This window comes from Phoxinus phoxinus (genome assembly GCF_949152265.1).
Source record: "Phoxinus phoxinus genome assembly, chromosome: 13".
Classification (NCBI taxonomy): Eukaryota; Metazoa; Chordata; class Actinopteri; order Cypriniformes; family Leuciscidae; genus Phoxinus; species Phoxinus phoxinus.
In genome coordinates this window covers 6,314,343-6,337,889 of record NC_136888.1, presented here as the reverse complement: position 1 = coordinate 6,337,889, position 23,547 = coordinate 6,314,343, and the positions used below count along the sequence as shown (strand labels likewise).

The 23,547-nt window shown below is 37.7% G+C and overlaps 1 protein-coding gene across 1 annotated transcript; it reads left to right on the top strand.

The window, feature by feature from the left end:
* Positions 1 to 21,603: 21,603 nt before the first annotated feature.
* Positions 21,604 to 23,124, top strand: nkx2.4a (NK2 homeobox 4a; the record flags this gene model as incomplete). The annotated part of the gene is made up of 2 exons (XM_079633774.1): positions 21,604 to 21,976; positions 22,490 to 23,124. The coding sequence occupies 2 exons, from the start codon at positions 21,604 to 21,606 to the stop codon at positions 23,122 to 23,124; spliced, it is 1,008 nt and encodes a 335-aa protein (XP_079489900.1).
* Positions 23,125 to 23,547: the final 423 nt, after the last annotated feature.

Sequence of the window (23,547 nt, the reverse complement as noted above, 5' to 3'; positions counted from 1 at the left end):
GGTATTAACATGCGATCACCATGATCCGATCAAGCAGATCGGATCATTAGCCAATCAGGACACGGTGCGTTTACATTTGTTCATATTAAGGCCACATTTACACATAGCCGGGTATTTAGAGAAACGAATATTTCTCCCCCTCCGTTTTCAATAATAACATCGTGCACACAACCCGCATAAATACGCCGTCGAGCGCCTTTATAACTATGCTAAACCTATGGGCGGCAGTGTAGGGAGAAGGATAAAGCCATGCAAGCCAATCAGAATCCTCAGAATCGACAAGAGAGAACCTAAAACCCCGTTTCTCCCAGTTGACACGACAACATATAACCGGCGTTTTCAGAAATCTCCACTTTGGCCGGAGTTTTTAGAAATAATCGTTTTCTGGGATAAAAACGGCGGTTTCGTGTAAATGACAGGCCAAAACGCAGAGAAATATCTGCGTTTTCCCATCGTGTAAACGGGGCCTAAGTAGCCTCTGTATCTGGATAACCGATCAGATTTCTGTTTTTGCATAATATTTAAATTAGGTCTGTAGCACGACACCAAATTAAGAGTAAAGATGATACAAATTAAGCAATGTCCCAATTGCTTTCACTCACTCACTTTACTTTCCTGTGCAATCTCCAGTCTTAGATCAAATTACGTTTTTTGAATGAAAGAATACTTCCAGAGTTGATCATACAAAAATAACTGGGTTGATCATGTTAAACAAGTCACATCATCGATCATCAGGGTTTAAGTTTATAGCGTGCAATGATATTGGAGATTAATAAACATGCTGAAACAATAAAAACATTCAACATTTAAAACATTTAAAACATTAAAAAATAAAAAGTTTATTCCCATTATTCCTCTGGCAAAGCAGCGCACGCTCTTCATTAAGATCTCATGACTCACAGCTGTGATCATGTAAGTCTAAAAAAACTGTTTTAAATATTGACGTTTATTGTAAGGTTCAAATAAGTTTAATCTCTTGTCTAAACTGCGTCTGGACATTATTTTCTGACAGCACGTCGGGAGACTGGGGGATTTATATGACGTCCACCTGTGAATGCAGACACGACGGCTGGATTGCGTTTACATTGCACTGAGATCCGATCATATTGCGTCCTCGACTACCTCTGGACCAGGACACGCTGATCGAATAACATTCCGATCAGAAACACGTTTACACTTGTCTTTTCAATGTGTATGTAGACAACATCCGGATACAGGTCGCATGTTAATGCCAAGTGTAAACGCAGCCTAAGCTAGTCGCATCCAAAGCAGTATCTAAAGCCCTTGCACACTTACTATCCTCAATTAAAGTTTTAATGCGTGTCTCTAGTTCTGAAATCTTCTCCGTCAGACTATCTCCCTGCATTTATCACATGTAAATCCTATATTGCTGACAGAGGATGCTATACTATACATGTGACATGAAGTGCAAGTGACAATAACAGGAGAAGACCTTACTCTCCGTGTTTATTGACTGATCCTATACTTACCACAGTTATTTGATGGATTGGTAAAAGGCGCGGGCGCGAGAGAGAAAAATAAAATAAATAAAGACAGCAGGCACGGATTTAGATAGAAGCTAACGATGCTTGTGTCCTTTTACCTCACAGACATTCACTTAAAATTTCAAAAACTTTTACTTTTTTATGTTCAAACCGGAGTCAGGAAGGTTGAGAGACTCGAGTAGAAGTGATAACATGTAGACAACATTTCTGAATGGTTAGTTGGTGAATTTATTTAGCTTATGTGTAGTTGTCTTCTAGTCAACAGAATATTAACATATTCTGTCTTGATCATCTATTAATCGCGTTCCCGGGGGCGGGTTTATGTAAATGTTAGAGTTAGTGATGTCACTAACCCAAGAGTAATGTTGTGTAGTCCCTACCAGCCGTTTGTTGTAGTCCTTAAAAAGCAATTTATTTAAAAGAAAATATCTCCCTTTGCTTTGAACTTTGAGCGTTGTAACTTTGCAGATGTTGTTTATTTTTCAAACAGCCACATTACACACTAACTAAAGTTAGAAAAGTGAAATAATATTCAACCACCCCTTTAACATTCATTGCTGGGGGGAAACATTTCATGTTAATGTAATCTGTACAAGTAATTAAAACTAATATAATTTATAGAATATGTAATGCAATCATATCTGACATATACTGTAAAGATTCATTGTTAAACACTTTTATTCAAATTGTAATTCTAGATCCTGTTTCGACTTCAATTCACATTCAAGAATTGAATTGGAATTCAGGAGTCATTCTCAATTAAATTCTAAATTGTGCACAAGCCTGTTGAAAAACTGTTGCTTTAATTACCTTGAAAAAAATGAAAATCATTAACAAGACATTTGTCCCCAAATATAGTCAATCATTTTATATATTCTCATTTGCTACATAAATGTAGAACAAAAAAAAAAAAAAAAAAAAGAACTAATTGGGGCAAAATCAACTTTGCATTGCTGTCCGCGATCACGTCAAATGTCAAAGATCAGCCAAATTTCCACGTGCATCTTGAAAAGCTGTTGTTAAAAAACGTCATGGATAGTTCTTATAGTGCTAGTTTAGACCCTACTCTGAAGTAGGAGATAAATTAGTTCCTCCAAAAGGAGTTCCTAGAACTAAAATCGTTCCTAGTTCCTGCGGTGCGAACACGCCAAAAACCGGGAACTTCCGCAATAGTTCTAGGAACTATTGGCGGTGCGAATCTAGGAATCTAGGAATGATAACCTCCAGTGCGAATGCCCCTACAGATAATTGACCTGAAAGTGACATTTCCAACGAAATCCGACCTGACACCTGAAATTATGAATCAAGCTTATAGTAAGGCAAGGACGCACTTTTTAACGCTTATTTTTTATGCACTTGCACAATCATTTTTAATGAAAAAGTCCATGATCAGATTTAAATAAATGATTTAATTAAGTAGATACACAATCTTGTTCTTTGAGACCTTCATTACAAATAGTGAATTGGGGCATGTCTGACAAAATTTATAAAGGAAAACATCTTAAATTGTAGATTGGGTCGGCCTGGTTTTAGTTCAGGAAATTATGGTGAATACAGTAGTCAGACAATAGCATTGTTGAGGTGCTCCCCCAACCTTGAGGCCATGGTTACACCTATAGGCAGAAAGTCTCTTTGACATTATTGATGGCAATGGAGGCAGAGAGGGAAATTGAGAGAAGTGGAGAAACTCAGCTCATCCAATCTGAGCTACAGTAATTTAACCCCCACCAGGACCGTTGGGTGTAGGACGGGACATCCCTCTGCATGACAAGAGGAAGCAGAGATGTCATACAAATAACATACAGCCCTGCCATGTGTGTTGTTTCATGTGAAGCCAGTGTGTACTCTTGAATGTGATACAAGAGATGGGGGCTATAGACAAGATTGGCATGATCAAAGGTTTTGTGGAGTGTGCCAGGAAGAGCACCATGTGAAATAGGAAGATTTTCTTTTACCTGATTGATATGGCTACTCAATACCTACTTTGACCACCACCAATTTTTAGGTGAGAGGATAGCACAACATTCATCAGAGGATGCATATCTGAGGCTTGTATAAAGCAGCAACTTAAATATTTGTGGGGGAAAAACACAAATATTAGTTAAGTAGTGCCCTGAAAAAAATACATTTTATCATTTAACTGTTCTGCAGTCCACTTATCTTGAACCCCACCCGTTTATTACTACACATATGGAGAGTTATAGCTTATTTGGAGTATTAATCAAATGAAAGCAACAGAATGCTGAAAGACATTGAAGTAGCAATGCGTTAATGATGACTGGACTAACTCTGTTGCAACAAATCATGCACTTTAGCAGTGAAAATATGTGGTACACATGCCTTAAATACTTCACCAAACAGAAAGCAGATTATGTTAGTTGTGTAGTCTTAAACAGTGCATTTGTCTTTCGTATTTTAGATTTTAAAAAAAAAACACATTTCACTTCAATAAATTATATAGGCTATGTTTTAATATAATTTTGGCAGGTTATGAATTTCAAATAAAAAGAATTTCCAAACCTTACTTGCCAATCTTGAAATATATGTTGACTGAGAAGTGGCATGTGCAAGTCTCAGGGTTTGCCAAACTGAGGTTTGTGAGGGAACTGGAGTTTATGAGTTAATGAAAAGCTAATCATAAAAATGTATTTAAGTCATAAAAATGGTCAAATTCAAATAAATAATTTTAAATAAAAACAATCCAAATTGTAAGAACTCTATCTTGTTATCGTCACAGTTACATTTGAGAATAGAATGCATTATAATTTTGAGATGGAATTTCATATCACACAGTAAACATATGTACTGTAGAAAAAGTTAAGGAACTTGCATGTAAAATGGTTATAGTATGGAGTTTACAAACTCAAAATACTGTGTAGGTCAATATGTGTAGATTAACTCATTAAAATATAATTATTTGAAAGCCAATATCTTGTCATAATGCATTGCTTAAAGTAAGATGCAAAGTTGTAAAAGGTTGCAATAAGTCTGAAATTCTGCTGCTATGTGCCATGTTTATGACTTTTTTTTATTAACCTTTATTTAACCAGGAAGAGACTCGTTGAGATTAAAAATATATATTTTCAAGAGTGTCCTGGCCAAGACAGGCAGCAGTACAACCAGACATACAGACACAAAATAGACAAAAATAATAAAAACATAAAACAACTAAAATAGCAAATCCCTTGAAGTCAACCACAATCCTTAACACATCAGGAAGAACATCTACAGCCAGATGTGGCTGCCTCCAATTCAGTTAACATCCTCTTAAAAGCAACCAATGAGACAAGCTTATTTAGTTTCATGGATTTCTGTAACTTGTTCCATGTAGAGGGAGCAGCAAACTTAAACACCTTTTTTTCCCAGCTCAGTTCTAACCTTTGGTACAGACAGAAGGAAAAGATCCTGGGAATTAAGACTGTAAGTCCCGATATTATTTACACTGATGCAGGTCAGAAGTTAGGATGGAAGTAGACCTAAAATAGCCTTATATATGAAGATATACCAGTGTTGAAGTCTCCGTGTTGATAGAGAAGACCATCCAACACGTTCATACAGTTCACAATGGTGAGTGAGGACTTTAAGACCAGTGATGAACCTCAGAGCTCCATGGTATACAGTGTCTAGTGCATGTAAACTTTGAGATGAAGCATATAATACATCACCATAGTCAAGTATAGACATAAAAATGGCAGAACTAACCTCTTTTTAGATTCGAACGAGAGGCAGGATTTGATTCTAAAATAAACCCCTAGTTTAAGTTTTAATATTTTTGCTAGCTGCTTAATATGAAGGGTAAAAGAAAGAGATTCATCTATTAAAATACCAAGATATTTGTATATAGAAACACATTCAATCTTCAAACCCTGAGAAGTGAGTATTGAAGGCAGATTTTATTTGGATTTTGAATTTCAAAAAAGCATGACTTTTGTTTTTTTCAGCATTTAAAACAAGTTTTAAATCATAAAGGTTCTGTTGAAGCGTGTTAAAATCTAATTGTAATTGGGAGAGGGCCTGGTCTGCTGTAGGTGCTGAGCAATACAGTACGTTGTACAGTGTCGTCTGCATACAAATGAAATTTTCCTTTAGATACGTTATGATCAATGTTATTTATAAAGAGGATGAAAAGCAATGGCTCCAAGACTGACCCCTGAGGCATGCCTTTTGTTGGTTTGAGATAGCGAGAGGTGTTGCCCTCCGTCTGCACACACTGAGTTCTGTCTGTAAGGTAATTAACAAACCAGCTGACAGTTTGTTTTCCGAATGTCCAGCCCTCCACAGTCTGTGCTTAAGCACTATGTGGTCCACTCTATCAAATGCCTTAGAAAGGTAAATAAATAGGGATGCACAATGCTGCTTGTTGTCTATGGATTCAATAAAGTCATTTAAAACCTTAAGAGCTGCCGACGTTGTACTATGCCCTTTTCTAAAACCATATTGGAAGTCAGATAAAAAAAAAGATCATTGACAAGAGACTCTAGAACCTTGACCAGGACAGACAATTTAGAAATCGGTCTGTAGTTATTTAAGATAGAAGGGTCACCACCTTTTAACAGGGGAACCACAAAAGCTGATTTGTGTTCGCGGCTCCTGCCTGTCTCGCTGTGACTGCTGCTGCTGTGAGTTTGTTCGCTGCGTCTAAGCCTCGTATTAGCTTCTTATTTCTTTCTGTTTTGAACCATAATTTATTTTCATTTCTAGTTGTTTATACTACTAAATACACCTTACCCAACATCTCAGATTAACCTGACAGCTTCCGTTATTGTTAGCTCAACACGCTAAATCGCTAGCCTTTTAACGCACCAACCGTGCGCTCAGTTATTTATTTTTCTCTCGCGCGCCCGCGCCTTTGAATTCATAAAAGCCCAGGTGAGTAAGAATCAGTCAACAAACACGGTGAGTAATGTCCTGTCCTGTTATTGTCACCTGCACTTCATGTCACATGTTTACCGGTAGCCTTCTCTGTCGGCAATATAGGATTTATATGTGATAAATGCAAGGAGACAGTCAGGCTGACGGAAAAGATTTCAGAACTAGAGACACGCATCCAAACTTTAATCGAGAATAGTAAGAAGAGTGCTAGAGCTTTAGATACTTTTTTGGATGCGCCTAGCCTAGTGAACTCTTTACATGAGTCGGTTCCGGCTGAAGTAGAGCCCGTGCAGCAGGGCAGATGGGTGACAGTGAGGGATCGCTCTAGTCCTGGATAAAAAAAACACTATTCCGTTCCGATAACAAATCGATTTGCCCCGCTCAGTGAAACACCCACTGAGAATAATGTTGATTGTGCCCTGGTAATTGGTGATTCGATCACACGGAACGTGAAAAAATAGAGACACCAGCCACCGTAGACACATGTTTGCCGGGAGCCAGAGCGCCTGACATCAAAGCAAATTAAAAAGTGCTGGCTAATGCTAATCGTAAATTCTCTAAGATTATTATTCACGTCGGCACTAATGATGTTCGACTCCGCCAGTCGGATATCACCAAAATTAATATTAAAGAGGTGTGTGAACTCGCAAGTACGATGTCAAGCACTGTAATTTGCTCTGGCTCCCTTCCTGTTCGCAGGAGTGATGAGATAGTTAGTAGATTGTGTTCACTCAATGGCTGGCTGTCTGGGTGGTGTCCGCGAAATAATATAGAATTCATAGTCAATTGGAAAAGTTTTTGGGGCAAACCTGACCTGTTGAAAATAGATGGTATTCATCCCTCCTGGGATGGTGCTGCTCTTCTCTCTAGTAATTTGGCTCATAGTCTTAGAGATAAAACATGACAATCTGGGGCCTCAGGTCAGGAAGCAGACAGACTGGCTTAACCGACCGTCTGCTAGCGGCCTCACGTCACCAAGGTCAGATAAATCCCATCACATAGAGCCTCTTTCACTTAGATATCATCATATAGAGCCTGTGTCTGTTCCCCGAACTTGGAAATACAAAAAACGTTCAAACCCATCTAAGGTTAAAAATGTAATTGATGTTCAACAAATAAAAAACAGATATAATACAGATGAGCAAATGATAAAGCTTGGGTTGCTGAATATTCGATATCTTACTTCAAAAGCGCTAATAGTTAATGATATGATTACAGATTATAACCTAGATGTGCTGTGTTTGACAGAAACCTGGCTAAAACCAAACGATTACATTGCTTTAAATGAGTCAACCCCACAAGATTATGGTTATAAACATGAACCTCGTCTGAAACGCAAAGGAGGAGGTGTTGCCTTAATTTATAGTAATATTTTCAAAACCACTAAGAAATTGTCTTGAAAAAGTGTTGGTGCTTAATGTAAAAATATATAGTGTAAACGATAAATCACGTTTGAAAATTCTGCTGGCTACTGTATACAGGCCACCAGGGCACCATACAGACTTTATCAAAGAATTTGCGGACTTTCTATCAGAATTAGTATTGGCTGCAGATAAAGTACTAATTGTTGGTGATTTTAATATACACATAGATAATGAAAAAGATGCATTGGGATTGGCATTTAAAGACATTGTAAACTCAGTTGGAGTTAGACAACACGTGTCAGGACCTACTCATTGTCGTAATCTAACACAGTCTCACCCCAAAACGTCACATACGGACGGGTCTTGACCATACGGCAACATACGACGAAAAGGGTACCCTTTAACGTCCATGTGTGACGATTCGGGTATGGTTGGGTTTAGGTATGCGTTAGGGTACCGCTAGGAGGCGCTGCTGGTGCGCTTATGTCTGTGTCTCATATTGACGTTATAGGGGTACCCTTTTCGTCGTATGTTGACGTATGGTCAAGACCCGTCAGTATATGACGTTTTGGGGTGAGACCGGGCTGCGTAATCATACTCTAGATCTAATACTATCACATGGAATAGATGTTGATGCCGTTGAAATACTGCAGCAGAGCGATGACATCTCAGATCATTATCTAGTCTCGTGTAAATTACATTTAGCCAAGGCTGCAAAGCCGACTCCGTGTTATAAATATGTTAGACCGATCACTTCTGCCACTAAAGATTGCTTTATCAATAATCTTCCTAATCAGTTTCATCATCTCAGCATCCCGGAAAGCTTCAAGCCCAGAAGTTTCCAAGCAACACAGCAGTAATTACTTTATGAACTTCTTCACTTATAAGATCGATAATATCAGGGACAAAATTATAACTATGCAACCGTCTACTACAGTATCGCATCAGGAAGTGCATTGTAGTCTCCCTGAGGGAAAATTTGATTCATTCATTGCTATAGGAGAGGAAGAATTTTGCAAACTCGTCAAATCATCTAAATCGACAACGTGCATGTTAGACCCTATACCTACTAAGCTGCTGAAAGAGATGTTTCCAGATGTCATAGATCCTCTTCTTAATATCATTAATTCATCTTTGTCTCTAGGATACGTACCAAAAACCTTTAAGCTAGCTATGATTAAACCGCTTGTTAAAAAAACGCAACTTGATCCTACAAAACTAGTCAATTACAGGCCGATCTCTAATCTGCCATTTCTGTCAAAGATATTAGAAAAAGCAGTATCCTCACAACTGTGTTCCTTTCTTGAAAGAAATTATATCTGTGAGGATTTTCAGTCCGGATTTAGACCGTACCATAGTACCGAGACAGCTCTCGTTAGGGTCACAAATGATTTGCTCTTATCATCCGATCGTGGTTGTATCTCTCTATTAGTATTACTTGATCTTAGTACTGCATTTGACACCATTGACCACAACACCCTTTTAAATAGACTCGAACATTATGTTGGCATTAGTGGAATTGCACTAGCATGGTTTAAATCATACTTATCTGACCATTATCAGTTTGTAGCTGTAAATGAAGAGATGTCTTATCAATCACAAGTTCAGTATGGCATCGGTTCCCAACAGGGGGGTCGCGGCCCACAAGGGGGTCTCAGCGAGCTCTGTGGGGGGTCGCGTCATATTTTGAAAAGTTTTGAGCAATGAGCATTAAATAAAACTAAACTTAACCTTAACTTTTTTCTGTTCAAAATTTACAAAATTTATATAATGAGCGAGTTCATCATGAGTTCATTTTCTAATCCGTGTTTTTGTCTTCTCCTAAACCACTATGGTACTCATATAATAAGTGTTTACATTGGGACTATTTTACACTGGTTCGGATCGCTGCCGCTGCGGAGTAGCCCAGGACCTGAGTGACTCGTCATAGGCGTACACAGAGAGAAGTAGTTCTGGCAACAATGTTCTTCCGAAAGACGCATTATTCTGTTAATAAACGCAAGTTTATTATCGCTCGCTATAGCGCCAATTAAGCGTAAAAATAAAGCTTCACATTGATAAAGCCTCACAAATAACATGCAAGTATTGAGGCCCCAGACAGCAGTCATTTAGTAATAGCCTAAATTCATTCTTTCTTTTTACCTACACACCAGTGTGAATATTTTTGTTATTGCATTTCAAATAGGGCCAATTTATAGGCTACTCCTAGGCTTACATTTTTAAATTACAAAGGGCCTACTGATGTTTTTGTTATTGTATTTTCAATATTACAGGCTATTATTTGTGCATAAACATATACAGTAAACGTTTACTGGTTATAGTAAACATACCGTTTGTTTGAAAACAACATATTTTGTCATTCTTGCTGCAAGCTTACAAGAGCGATAATATCATTAAATGTGAAGGGGGGCCCTAAAATATTTTCTTGGAAAAAAGGGGGTCTCAGACAAAAAAAGGTTGGGAACCACTGCAGTATGGCGTACCACAAGGCTCAGTATTAGGACCGCTGCTGTTCACTCTGTATATGCTACCATTAGGAGATATCATTAGGAAACATGGAATTAGCTTTCACTGTTATGCCGACGATACTCAGCTGTATATTTCTTCAAAACCTAACGAAACCTACCAATTCACAAAATTAACAGAATGCATAGCTGATATAAAAAATTGGATGAATAATAATTTCCTACTACTAAATTCAGTACTAAAATCGCTAAATACTTCCCAACTATATAGTTAGGGGTTTGTGAAACACGTGACTCGTTGTCGGTTGCAAAGTATCTAGTCTAACATTCTAACACAATAGTTTCACACAGCACACAGCACCGCAGTGCGTGGTTAACAGCGCAAAATCGCTAAATACTTCCCAACTATATAGTTAGGGGTTTTGCATGTAACCATGGTTCCCTGAGAAGGGGAACAAGACACTGTATCCAGAGGACACTATGGGGAACGCTATAGTGTCCTCTAGAGGACGCAGTGCGAGTTCCAATTCGAAAGGGGAGAGCAGGGCACAACCTTTTTTTGACTTTCTCAGTTTGTGTAAATTCACTTAGGGTTCAGAGTATTTATTTTTCCCCATATTAATTTTACACGTCTAGTAAAATGTTGTGGTTTTATTTCATTAATACAGTGTATACTTTTTTTCATGATCTACCCTGAAAGAATGGAAGTGAAATGTGACAACATGGCCCATATTGTAACACGTGAGGGGCTTATTGTAACATGACCATGTGAATATTTTGTCAATAAAATACAATTTATAATTTTTTCATTAAAAATAATGGCATTTTTTAAGAATTAAAAATAAAGTCATTTTTGAGATTGACAACAAACACACCGTAATGTAGTTATACAGCATAGTGTCAGGGACCACTAGAAATAACAGGACCCAAACGCAGAGATGAGTGATGAATGGTGATTTATTAACAAGAAGGTGTGTAACAGTTGCACAGTCCAGAGACAGTCCACAGGAGACTCGGGCACAGGATTGAGCAGCCCGGGAACCAGCAGTCAGAGGAGTCTCAGGCTGGGCAGGACAGGACTCACAACACACACAACAGGGGAGAAACAAGACAAGAACAAAACCACTAAAACATTAAATAAGTACAAGGCAGGGCAAACACTGTGGGTAAGTCACTGAAAAACTAAACCTTTACATATAAGAGAAGAAAACTGACAAAAGACTAAAGTAAATAACTAAAGTAAAACAGGTGAAAGGGTATTAGATAAATGTAAACCCAGGCTAAATAATAAATCAAAGAGAAAAACAAAGTAACAGAAACTAAATCTATAAATGAGAGACAGAACCAAACAAAGACTAGAATAGCTCAAGTAAAACAAGAAAACTAAAGGCTAAATAATAAAGAGAAGTTAAAGGGATACTTCACAGATTAGTATTGAGCTTTGTATCAGTAGAAACCCGGTAGTATTTTCGAAAGATCATGCTTCCCTTCCTCATGTCCTCCTGAGACAAGAGATTTATGTATTTTTTGTCAAGAAAAAATCCTCAGATGACCAAAAAAACGTCATTTTGCATCATTGGAGTATTTCCTGGCCAGAGGCTAAAAACTACAGCCAGTAGTAGGAGCTAGTGCCGCATGTTTTCAACCTGCCCATAGTGGGTGGGATCTCACTCACAAGAATGTACAAACAGTGTCAGCCATCTTTTTATTTTTACGCTAAGCTAACAGGCTCTTGCTCTGTGGAGAAAGCTGAGTGGTAGGGGTGACCATACGTCCTCTTTTTCCCGGACATGTCCGGCCGGGACTGCCCGGGCTCTTCCTCCCAACCGCCAAGCAATGCTCCACGCTGTATTGCGGCCCGCACAGGCAGCCACGAGCATCGGACCCGCGCACCAGACCAGACCTCGAGATCCCCCAAAATGTCTCTGCTCCTGCTTTCCACAGTCGCCATTCACTACGCCTAAATTATTACATTATTTGACACTGTCACGTACGTGCCAGCTTGGCAGGTCATGCATTCTGCTTCACACGGATCCTGACTGAGACGAAAACAGGAATTTTCTTAGCAATGCTAAAACGCACATCAACCGATCACTTGTTTAGCGTTCATGTAAACACTACATTCAGATTCACCAATCGGAATGAATTCAGTACGATTGAAACAAAAGGCGTGCATGTAAACATAATGAATGGCGACCGCAGAAACCAAAAGCCGAATCCCGGACATCCCGAAATCCGGCGCGTGAATCCTGCACGTGGCCACCCGCACGAGCCGCAACACAGCGAGGAACAGGATTGAGGAACGAGAGGCAGCCGGAGCCGCCGCTGCACCAGAGGAGTGACACCCGCCCGGCGGTCAGGAGGAAGAGTACTAACCTATTTGTATCAATTCTTCCGATACTGGCCTCTGTAACCGGTAGGCGTGGCCTCGTAGGGCAGCGAAGCAAGTGCATTCTGGGAGTTGTTGTCTTTTTTCCACATGAGCCAAAAATAAATTTTCTCTCTTTTTTTTTAGTCTAGAAGGCACCAACTTCTAAAATAATTCACATTTCTACTACATACATGACCCAATTTAAATACACATTCATCTCTCCAGCGGTGATAAAAATATCCCTTTAAAGATAACCCCAAAGCAAAAATTGCAAGGATACAAGAAGCTACAGCGAGAACTCTGGACAATCACAGCTGGATATGACACGATACTTGAGAAAGGTCTGCTAACCCTGCTCCGGATCAGGGTTTCATAATCCCGGGTAAAAAGCAGTGCAAACCCCGCTTATAAATTACAAGTGTGAAACGTTCCTTTACCCAGAGTTGAAAGCAGTGTTTAAAACGACGATAACCCGGGGTTCAGCGCTGTGTATAAAGTCCTACTGTGTTTTTAGACAAATAGGCAAATTTTTCTTGCCAACAAATTATGCTTTCACAGTAGGCTACTATCAGAAACTGTTGGGAAAATCATGGATTAGGCCTATTCACCTTCATAACCAAACAATAGATGTTCAATACAACACAGTGACTGCACACAGAAACAAAACGGTTTTAATTTAACTCCTTTTAAATCAGTCATCCATTCATCATTTTCAGAGGTCTCTAGTTACATATTACACCTTCTACATACACTTTACAATAGGTTTATTTTCATAGGAAGGTGGTACAAATAGAGTAGCAAAGGAGGAAAACAAAAGGACACATGTTGTGTTAGTATCATTAGAAATGCAACGCAGTTTTACAAGATATATAAGAAATACATATTTATAAGAAAAACCTGTTTGTCAATAGATGTCACCCTGGTGAAAAACAAACACTGTATATAAAATGTTTGGTAATGCTTTAGATTACAGCCCGGAAAGTACTGCGTAATTAAGACGGATTTACAGCGTAACTTTCGGTAATTATAGTATACCAATAAAGTACTTACATGTAAAAAATTCTAACCTCCCCAACTAGGGAGGTTAGAAATGTTTACAGTGTGAGTATAAGGGAATAATATGCAACGTTTGGGGAATGAAGGGGTAACAACCAGGAGAATAAAACAATTATTTATACAGTAAGTAAAGTATAGAACAAATTGGTACTTATTTTACTATTATGATACAACAATCTTACATTTTGGGAGCAATTTAGCAAGAACATATATATCGTACCTTTTTGTAATAATTGAATGGAACAAGAAGGTAACAAGCACAACTACATGAAACCAGAGTATCTTTCCCCAATATTTAAGCAATAGTTGACATAGTTTTAGTTATCAGTGCACTTGTGTTGAAAATATTACTATATAAATGCATAGATATGTACCCTGTACAAATAACCCTGTTCTATAATACTTACAGTATAATTTTTTGATTCTCCTGGTTGTTACACCTGTATTCTCCAAACGTTACATATTGTTCCCTTATACTTACATGTAGCCTACTTTATACACTAATAACCGGAAGTTACACTGTAAAATCACTTTAATTACGCAGTACTTTCCGGGCTGTAATCTAAAGCATTACTAAATGTTTTGATACATACAAATGTAATTCCCTTTAATGCACAATTATTGAAATTATGCATAACATGATCATCTATGTAGCTGACACTGCACTGACATTCCCTCAGCCACCTCATAACTGTACATTTTGCACACAAAGCATTGCAGTGTAATTACATTATTGTATTAGGGACATAAGGATAAAGGTATTAGGGACAGCATTTTTAAATCTAAAAGACCCTTTACATCATATTCATGATTCCATTACACAATTATAATAAACTCATACCTGCTCTTCCAAAGGTAGTACTGGAACTGTGTAACCTGTGTGCTTCCTCTTAGCACAAGTAAGCTGTATGTAATGAGAACTCATTAATGTAAATGACTTCGGTTTCAATTGCATCCAGTGATCTTTCTGAGCAACCCGCACATTGTCAGAATGCATTACAGCGCTGAATTCCCTTAAGCTACCATGAAAGATTATGTTATGCAAAGGGAATATTTCACAATGTAATGGCTATGTATTGCAAAGGTTGTAATTACATTCTTCTAATTCTTCTCATTTGAATGTACAGCAGTAATATATATATATATATATATATACACACAGTTGATATTATTATTTGAATGTAAGGAAGTAGAATTAAAATTAATTGAACTTCAAAGATGTTTTACTTGAAAAAGATGGATGGATGGATGGATGGATGGATGGATGGATGGATGGATGGATGGATGGATGGATGGATGGATGGATGGATGGATAGATGATAGATAGATAGATAGATAGATAGATAGATAGATAGATAGATAGATAGATAGATAGATAGATAGATAGATAGATAGATAGATAGATAGATAGATTATCATGGATTCATCCATTAAAATAACTCATGAACTAAAAACTATTGCATTTTTTTTTATTTCTGAATTTGATTACAAGTGATTTCTGTCTGTGTTCTGTGTTTTGTGCTCTATTTCCATTTCATTAGAATAGTTCCTATCCAGTTATGCACTTTACTATAGAACTCATTAAAGAATAATCCTTATCATAAAAAATATAAATCACTTTTTTTTTGTTAAATCCGTTCCATAAAAGAGGGCATATTCAAAAGGGCCGAATGATGAATTAGAATAGTTGTTTTGTGATTATAGAGTACCTCATCTCAAGGTCAATACACAAAGGCACTTGTACATGCTAACAAGAGAGAATCCTCTGAGAGTAACCTGGAAACATGTTAAACAATAAAGTCTTTACATTGAGATTCGGAGATTTCCATAACATTAAATCCTTTTATAAAACATAAATGCTCTGTATATACAGTCATTTCCATATGCACTGTCAATCATTTTTCACACACTAAAGCGTGCTAAGATTTTACACAATATTATGCACATATTCAAACACTATATTTATCAGTAATGACACTATAATTGTTGTTAAATACTATCTTTTTTTAGAAATCTAATGAATTAGAAAAGCTTGCTTGTGTGTATTGGCTTTAGCATTTCTAATGTATTATCTTGTCAGGTAGGTTAGTGAAGTGGAGGTAGGCTAGCGTACACTTGCGCGTTTGTGCTGAGACTGACAGATAACAGACCCTGTGAACAATACATTAAGTTGTCTGTGTATAGTTCAGCAACTGAGGTAAAACGTTCAAATTTGTGTTCATAATATACGCGCGCAGCAGCAGATGTGAGGTCACTGAACTAGCGTTATATTTGAGTCTCTTGAGAGCCATTTCAGATTAAAGCTAGAGGTCTCCTCCATTAAACATGCAAGCATGAAAGCCGCCTCTCTGTTGTGTTACCACTTTTAAATCTAAGCCTCTGATAGAAAAACTGGGTTGCAACAGTTTTAGTGTAAAATGGTGCATTTCTTTGAACAAACTTATGTCATTATATATATTTTTCTTCTGCAGTGATTATTTTATTAAGTTCTTTGTTGACATTATGTGTAAAACAATAACAGATGTAGGTGTTAATTAGGTCAGAGAACCTTGTGTTGTTCATCAAATCAAAGTTCAATGCCATCTATTATATTACATATTATATTATATTATATTAGGCCTATATTATATTATATTATTATATATAAGGTCATATGTTTTGTCAATATGTTTTCACTGTCATAAACAATTTCATACCATTTTAAAGTAGGCTACTGCAAAAAAATTAATTATATATATATATGTATATATATATATATATATATATATATATATATATATATATATATATATATATATATATATATATATATATATATATATATATAGCCTATGGGTGGGGGAACTTATTACATTATTTCTTCTGCAGTGAAATTATTAATCACCATCTGAATCATGCATTTTTCCAACATGTTTTTGTTGTTGTTGAGTATTCACAATCTCTCCTTTATATGTGTCATTGTACCTCAGATCTAATTTTAAAAATATTAGTTAGTAAATGCGTTGACCAACTGTCCAATTTATTATCTTAAAGCCGGTACAACAACAAAGCCCACACAAGTAAACTAGTCACTAGTAAAATGCAGTTATTAGTCATTTGTACATTTTGAACACAGGCAGAATAATCTTTAGCTTTTTCCACATTTCCTTAAAAACTAAAATTATCAATCACTTTAAAATTAGGCTGTATTTATAATTAACATTAATTTTAAACCTAATAGAAACGATTTACCTATTTACGCAGCAATATTCCGTGGGAAAAGTGTTTCCATCTTCCTGCTTTAATTCACTCACAATAACACAAACAAAAATCACAAACACAAAAAATAACACAAACAGCGTACGATATCTCCGCCTACCACGATAAAATGTAAACATATCTACTCTGTTCTCAAACATCTTCGCAAATGTTATAGCCTAGTATTGCTTTATAAGTTTAAAAGATATGTACAACATTTAAAGTAATAAATCTCTTTAATATAGCTATATATTTCTGGAGATGGCATTGTCTCCACAGCGCCCGGTGTTCTGCAACCTATTAGCATCATTTCGTCCATCGAGTTCCATTAATTACATTTGAATGAAAACTTGCGCGGAAGAATAAGATTTTGGAGAGGCCTGCCAGATACTTGCTCCTCTTGGGAGGACCTTTCACCTTCTTAACGGTGGGTATGCAGTACTTAAAGGCTGCTTTTTACTACAACTGGGAAGCCCGGACGTGCACCTGCCTGCTTGTAGTACAAAATGGTCGACGTCAGCGAAATGGTAATTGCTTTAGATTCTTAGATTACTGTAATTAAAGGGCGAATTACAAAATCTGATAATAGTTATATTTTATTTAAAAATATTATAGATATTAAAAATGTCCTTACTTGGTGCACCGTGTGTCTAAAATCATCTGTCTTAGATTTTAGATAGCCTACATAGCCTAACTTGAGCAAATAGACAATAATATAATCAATTTCCTGATTATTGTGAGATTATTTTTGTTCGTATTTAAAAAAAAGGATTAAAATTGCATTTACTTTAAAATTGCTTTAGACTTAGACAAGACAAAGTGATAACCGTGATATAAAGGATTATAAAGATATATGAGATGTGTTTGACGGCTGGTTTGGAGGATCAGATTTGCACTTAGGCTATGTTATATCAACGACTTGTGTAAATTTAAATACAATTTAGCAAAAACAGAAGAGCAAATAAAGAATCTCTCTGAAGCCTATAAATGTTCATATTTTAATAAATGATTTAAATATAAAATAATATACATTTCTTGTAACAACACAAATATTAATTCAATTTGTGGCCAAATGAGAATGGAACTTTTACGCATTATTAGCTCACCATGAAATTGAAAGTAACATGATGTAGATGTAAACTGCTCCAATGTTAATTTACATGTTACTAAACTGTAAACGCCTTAGGTAAAATGTTTCTAATAGTTTTAGCAAGCTCTGTCTGGAAATGGCAGGCCTCGTTACACATGTAAACGTGTTCGTTGGCGGTGAAGGTTTGCAGTCACATCCACAGACAATTAGCTTAGACTACACAAAAACCATGTAGGAACAACATTGCTTTCATTTGATTACGGATTTTTTAATCCTCTTTGAGTCGTTATAAACAACTATAACAGCATTTTAAACCATTGACATGCATCCGAACAGTTTCCTTAGATGAAACCGCAAATATCGCTATTTTGTCCGGTTATTTTTGCCTCAGAGGAGGTAGACGAATTTAACTAGCCCTTCCTTGTTCAAGCTGTAATAAAGGTAATAAAAATATTGATACGACGATCTTAATTAACATAATTGTACTCTAAATTGATTAAACAAATGGTCGCGCGCTCTGGAGGCTATCATGATTCCATGTAGGCCTTGATTCTTCATTTTGATACAAAATGAAGAATTACCTCGGAGGAAACTAGGCTATGACATGGGCAACAACAGAACTGTAATTAAAACAAATATCGGAACTTGGTATCTGATGTATTGATTTTTGTAGATGTTTTATGTATGCAGGAGACTTGAAACACTGACTGACCTGCGCGGTGAGCCTCGTTGACCAGAAATATAGCCTCTTTTTTTTTTCAACGCAACAGCCAGACCATAGTTTGTTCGTAAAGTGACGTTTTAAAATCTTCATAACATATTTGAGGTGTTTAATATAGCATTTCAAGTGCTGCGTTATTTAATGTGATGCCATTAAATTGTACAGCCTACACTATCACTCCGAGCCCCGCAAAGAACACATTAACTTATTTTGGACACTTTGTTCCACAGTCGGATCTGTGAGATAATGGGTCAGGACCTCAGCTCTTACTCCAGGCTCTCTTTCCCCTGGCTGACCCTTGATCCATCAAGCACTCCAGTGGACACATGTGTTTGCCCATTCACTCCGAGGCTTAAATAGGCTATATACGCTCTGCTTTAAATGAGAATGGTTGTTTGAGGAAGGCAACGAACTGCAAGGTGTAAACCAAACGTACATGAAAATAAACCGCAGATAAAAGAATAACGTTCACAGGAATACTACACGCCATGCCTTTTATTTTGATGGCAAGCCAATTACCAACAGCCCTTGTCACGCATTAAAGGAGAAGAAGGGTCATAGGTGACAGCTATCTCAATGTCAAACAGAAACAAAACTGCACATATACGTCCTAGGAAATCTCGACATACAATTTCCACATGCACATATAGACTCGCTTACAAGCTCCTAAATCAAAGAATTCCGTTTCAGTCAAAGCTCATTCAAACTAATCAAAGTACGATAATAGGCTATTTATTTTATAACATTTCACAGCAAGTTTTCCGCACATTCACCGATAAATGCAACTGAACGGGAAACAATGTTATTAAAGTAAAAATGCATGCGTCAGAATAATTTATAACACACTGAATGAAAAATATATATATGTAGGCTAAATGTATATTAAAATCTACCTCAAAAGCAATAGCCTACGCAATTCATTTTTCGGTTTCAGCTTTAACTTGTGGAAGTGGTTCCGCCACCTTTAGATTCTTCGATTTTTTTATGTAATCTTATTATTTTTCTTATTTTTTTTACATTACTCCCACCCACATTCGCACACACTGCATTTATAAAACACATTTACAGACAAGTTCCGCGCGTTCCTAAACTTACAATAATTAAAACAGAACAATCTATTTAAACTAAAAACGGCACATAATTTCACACGGCAACCTGTTTCGGTACCTGAGCAAATGTTGTCCAGTATATCCCAGTCCCATTTCTGCTGATAGACTTTGCATTTGTTCCTTCCCCATTGAAGTATAGGCTAACCTACAAACAAAATATCTTAGTGTTTTGTTTTTCTTGAGTAACTTGGTATACTTGAAATGCTAAGCGGTCACCCGTCCAGTGGTTTCTCCAGCATCAGAGTGAGGCGGTTGCTTGGCCCTCGGTCATGCTCTCTGCCTTAATATTCCACAAGGTTGAGTGGCCCTCATTTACCTAATGGATCAGGCGCACAAAACCTTAGACGAGTTTCTCGCTCTGTGAGTCACAAGCCAAACTTTCTGTGATGCTTCGACCTGGTTGGTCTCAGAATTAACCCAAAATTAAACATACCAACAAGTAAATACTTCAATATGATTTGCTGAACGTTAGTCAGAAGAGAATGCTGAATGTTAGTGTTTGTTTTGCGTTGTAAGTTTACAATGTAAATATGCAATGTTAGGCTACTAAACCCCGAAAGTAGCTACTTAACGAAATGGCTCCTTACTTGCACAGTATATAACAAATGTGTGAGACCAGCATCCACCCACGTGGTCAGATTATTAGACAGAGGTGTGTTCAACATGACTGATGTATACAGGCTTGTTTCTTGTTTCTAAACATTAAAACATCTTAAGCGTACAAACTTTGGTTATCTTACGCACTTAAATGGAGAGCCTTACATTTACATTTAAATTAATTTATAATATTATGCCAAAATTAGCTCTGGCAGAACATGTGAACTTTAATTGCAATATTATAGACCTGCTCACATTCGTGAGGTTATTGATCCAGAAGGAATTATATCGATTTGAATTAAGCAGGTAAAATGAACCTATAGGCTACTGTGATAATAACGGCTTGATGCAGGAAAAAAATACCGGACAAAATTTGTTTTATAAATCGAACAACTTAAAGATTTGTCTTATATATATATATGATTTGACATCCTTCATAAGCTTAAATATTTATGATTAAGTCACGTTTCCTTTAATGTAATGTTATAGTTTTATACAGGTAATACAAACTGGCGTTTGTTTAAAAACTATGTTGTACGTTTTCTAATGTGGATTTTATGGGGACATATTTTTTTTACTATGATCTAATTTGGGAGAGACCCTCACCGCTGGCACAAAATGATGCTTAAGACGTATAAATTAGGTCATAGACTGGAGGGGGTCTTCATTGTGCCACTCTGACAGAGCGCACTGCGCTTATGACTCTCGGAGGGCTCTCAAAGTTGGAAAAAGTATGGAATTCCCTATTGACGCAGATTAACAGTGCCTAAAAAAAAGAAAAAAAGAAGAAAGAGATTAGACTTCAGACAAACATCGGCTCAATCCAATGCGAATACGCTTTTTAGGGACGATGTTAGACTCGTGTATTGTGCACAAAAAATTGAGAAATATGACCATTGAAAATGTTCAGTCGGCATGATGACAAATGTAATGTGAAACTAACAACATTTTTTTCTCAATTATCTTGCTGAGATGTCAATGACTATTGTTTGCTGGTCTAGGGAGTCGCTCCGCCCCTCATGTTTGTCGTAAATCTGGCGCCTGGCTACAATAAACCTGAGATAAGAGTGGCCAGGGCTCGCCTCCTTCTCCAAGGCGATCAATCGGATCTCAGGCATACTACAAGCACTCTCTTACGTCGACGTCCACGAGAACAGAGCTGATACAACAACACGGCTGAGCTCCACCACCAAAAAATCTATCTGCTTTCTGAACCATGTCGCTGAGCCCAAAGCACACGACACCTTTTTCAGTGACAGATATTTTGAGCCCAATTGAGGAGACTTACAAGAAGTTTAGTGGCATGGAGAGCACTGGAAACCTCACATCTCCATTGGGAGCGTACCGGCAACCTCAGGTGTCCCAGACTGGCATGCAGCAACACTCTATGGGCCACAACGCCACCACTATGGCGACCACCTACCATATGCCACACTCCGTTTCCCAGTTCTCGCATAGTGCAATGGGGGGCTACTGCAATGGCAGCATTGCCAACATGGGGGACCTACCCTCTTACCAAGAGACTATGAGAAACAGCGCAGCAGCAACAGGGTGGTACGGCGCCAATCCCGACCCTAGATACTCAACAAGTAAGTTATGATGCATTATTTTGAGATTATTTTTGTGTACTTATTTACTGAGTTTCCGGCGAGTTTGCCATATTTTTTCGCATCAGTAAAATTGCCTGCAAAGTGCGTATTATTGTCGCCTCTTCGCTTTATTGATACTGCTGATTTGTAGATTCCGGCAGATGTTAATTATAATTTACACATTTCTATTCACTCATTTGTGTACACTGTAAAATAAAAATGTATGACAACATATGTTTTTACATACTTATCAAAATAAGTTTTATAAATAACCTTTTTTATAAGTTATACAAGATTCAACTCATTTTAAAGTCAGTAGAATTTAATTTAAGTTGAAATGACTTAAATATCCAAGTTCATTGTAGGCTACTTAAAAATGTAAGGCAGCAACTTTTTAATGCTGCATTTGTTTACACACATTATTAATAATTTAGCCCAACACTGCTACTAATTGAATGGACGTACATCTGTATGCATATTTTGAAGTTTCTAGATTCATGGGACCTTCCACAGGTATGAACATGGCAGGAATGGGCACGCTAGGCATGGCCGACACCACCAAATCCATCCCACCTCTGCACGCAGCTCCAAGGAGGAAACGACGGGTGCTCTTCTCTCAAGCACAAGTCTACGAGCTGGAAAGGAGATTTAAGCAGCAGAAATACCTTTCAGCGCCCGAGAGGGAACACCTGGCTAGTATGATACATCTAACCCCGACGCAGGTCAAGATCTGGTTTCAGAATCATCGCTACAAGATGAAACGACAGGCCAAGGACAAAGCAGCACAGCAGCTTCAACAGGAGGGCAACCTGTGTCAACAGCAGCAGTCGCCGAGGAGAGTGGCTGTCCCCGTCCTAGTGAAGGATGGCAAGCCTTGCCAGAACGGCTCCAACACACCGACGCCAAACCAACAGCAAATGCAGCAGCAGCAAAACGGTTCCGGGGTCGTGCTTCCTACCTCGAGTAATTCTATGAACCAACACCAAACCCAGCAGGTCAACGCAATGGTTCAGGCCCAAGACCTGGAGGAAATGTCTCCCAGTCCCCCGTCACTTCACTCGCAGATGAACAACATGGGACAGATAGACACTTCTGATTACACGAATAACATGGTCACGTCAAACCTGCTTTATGGCAGAACGTGGTAAGACCGACCACCTTTTCTTTTCGTCTTTTTCCACAAACTTTAGCGTTCAGAACTGAGGCGCGTGAGGCCGAAAGCAGACCGAGCATCCGCGTGAAGATTTAAAGCGGGTGATCGGATAAAAGGAGCACGGTTTGGGGGGAAATTTGCCACCTTTTTTTTTTCTAAAAACAGACTTGTGGTCACAATTTTCTACAATGACCCTTCTACTCAGTATGGACAAAATAACAATTTCTAGTCTCACGCTGTATGTTTTTGGACTTCCTTTTGTTGTTCTAGTAGAAGGTTGTCTGTTGTTAAACTAAATTGCTGCTCCACATATGGCAATGCCAGGACACGGGAAGCAATGTTTCATATTTCAGGTATGAACTTCTAGCAAGAACTGGAAAAGTTCCCAGATCTTAATAAATGCCTGAACGTGCAACTG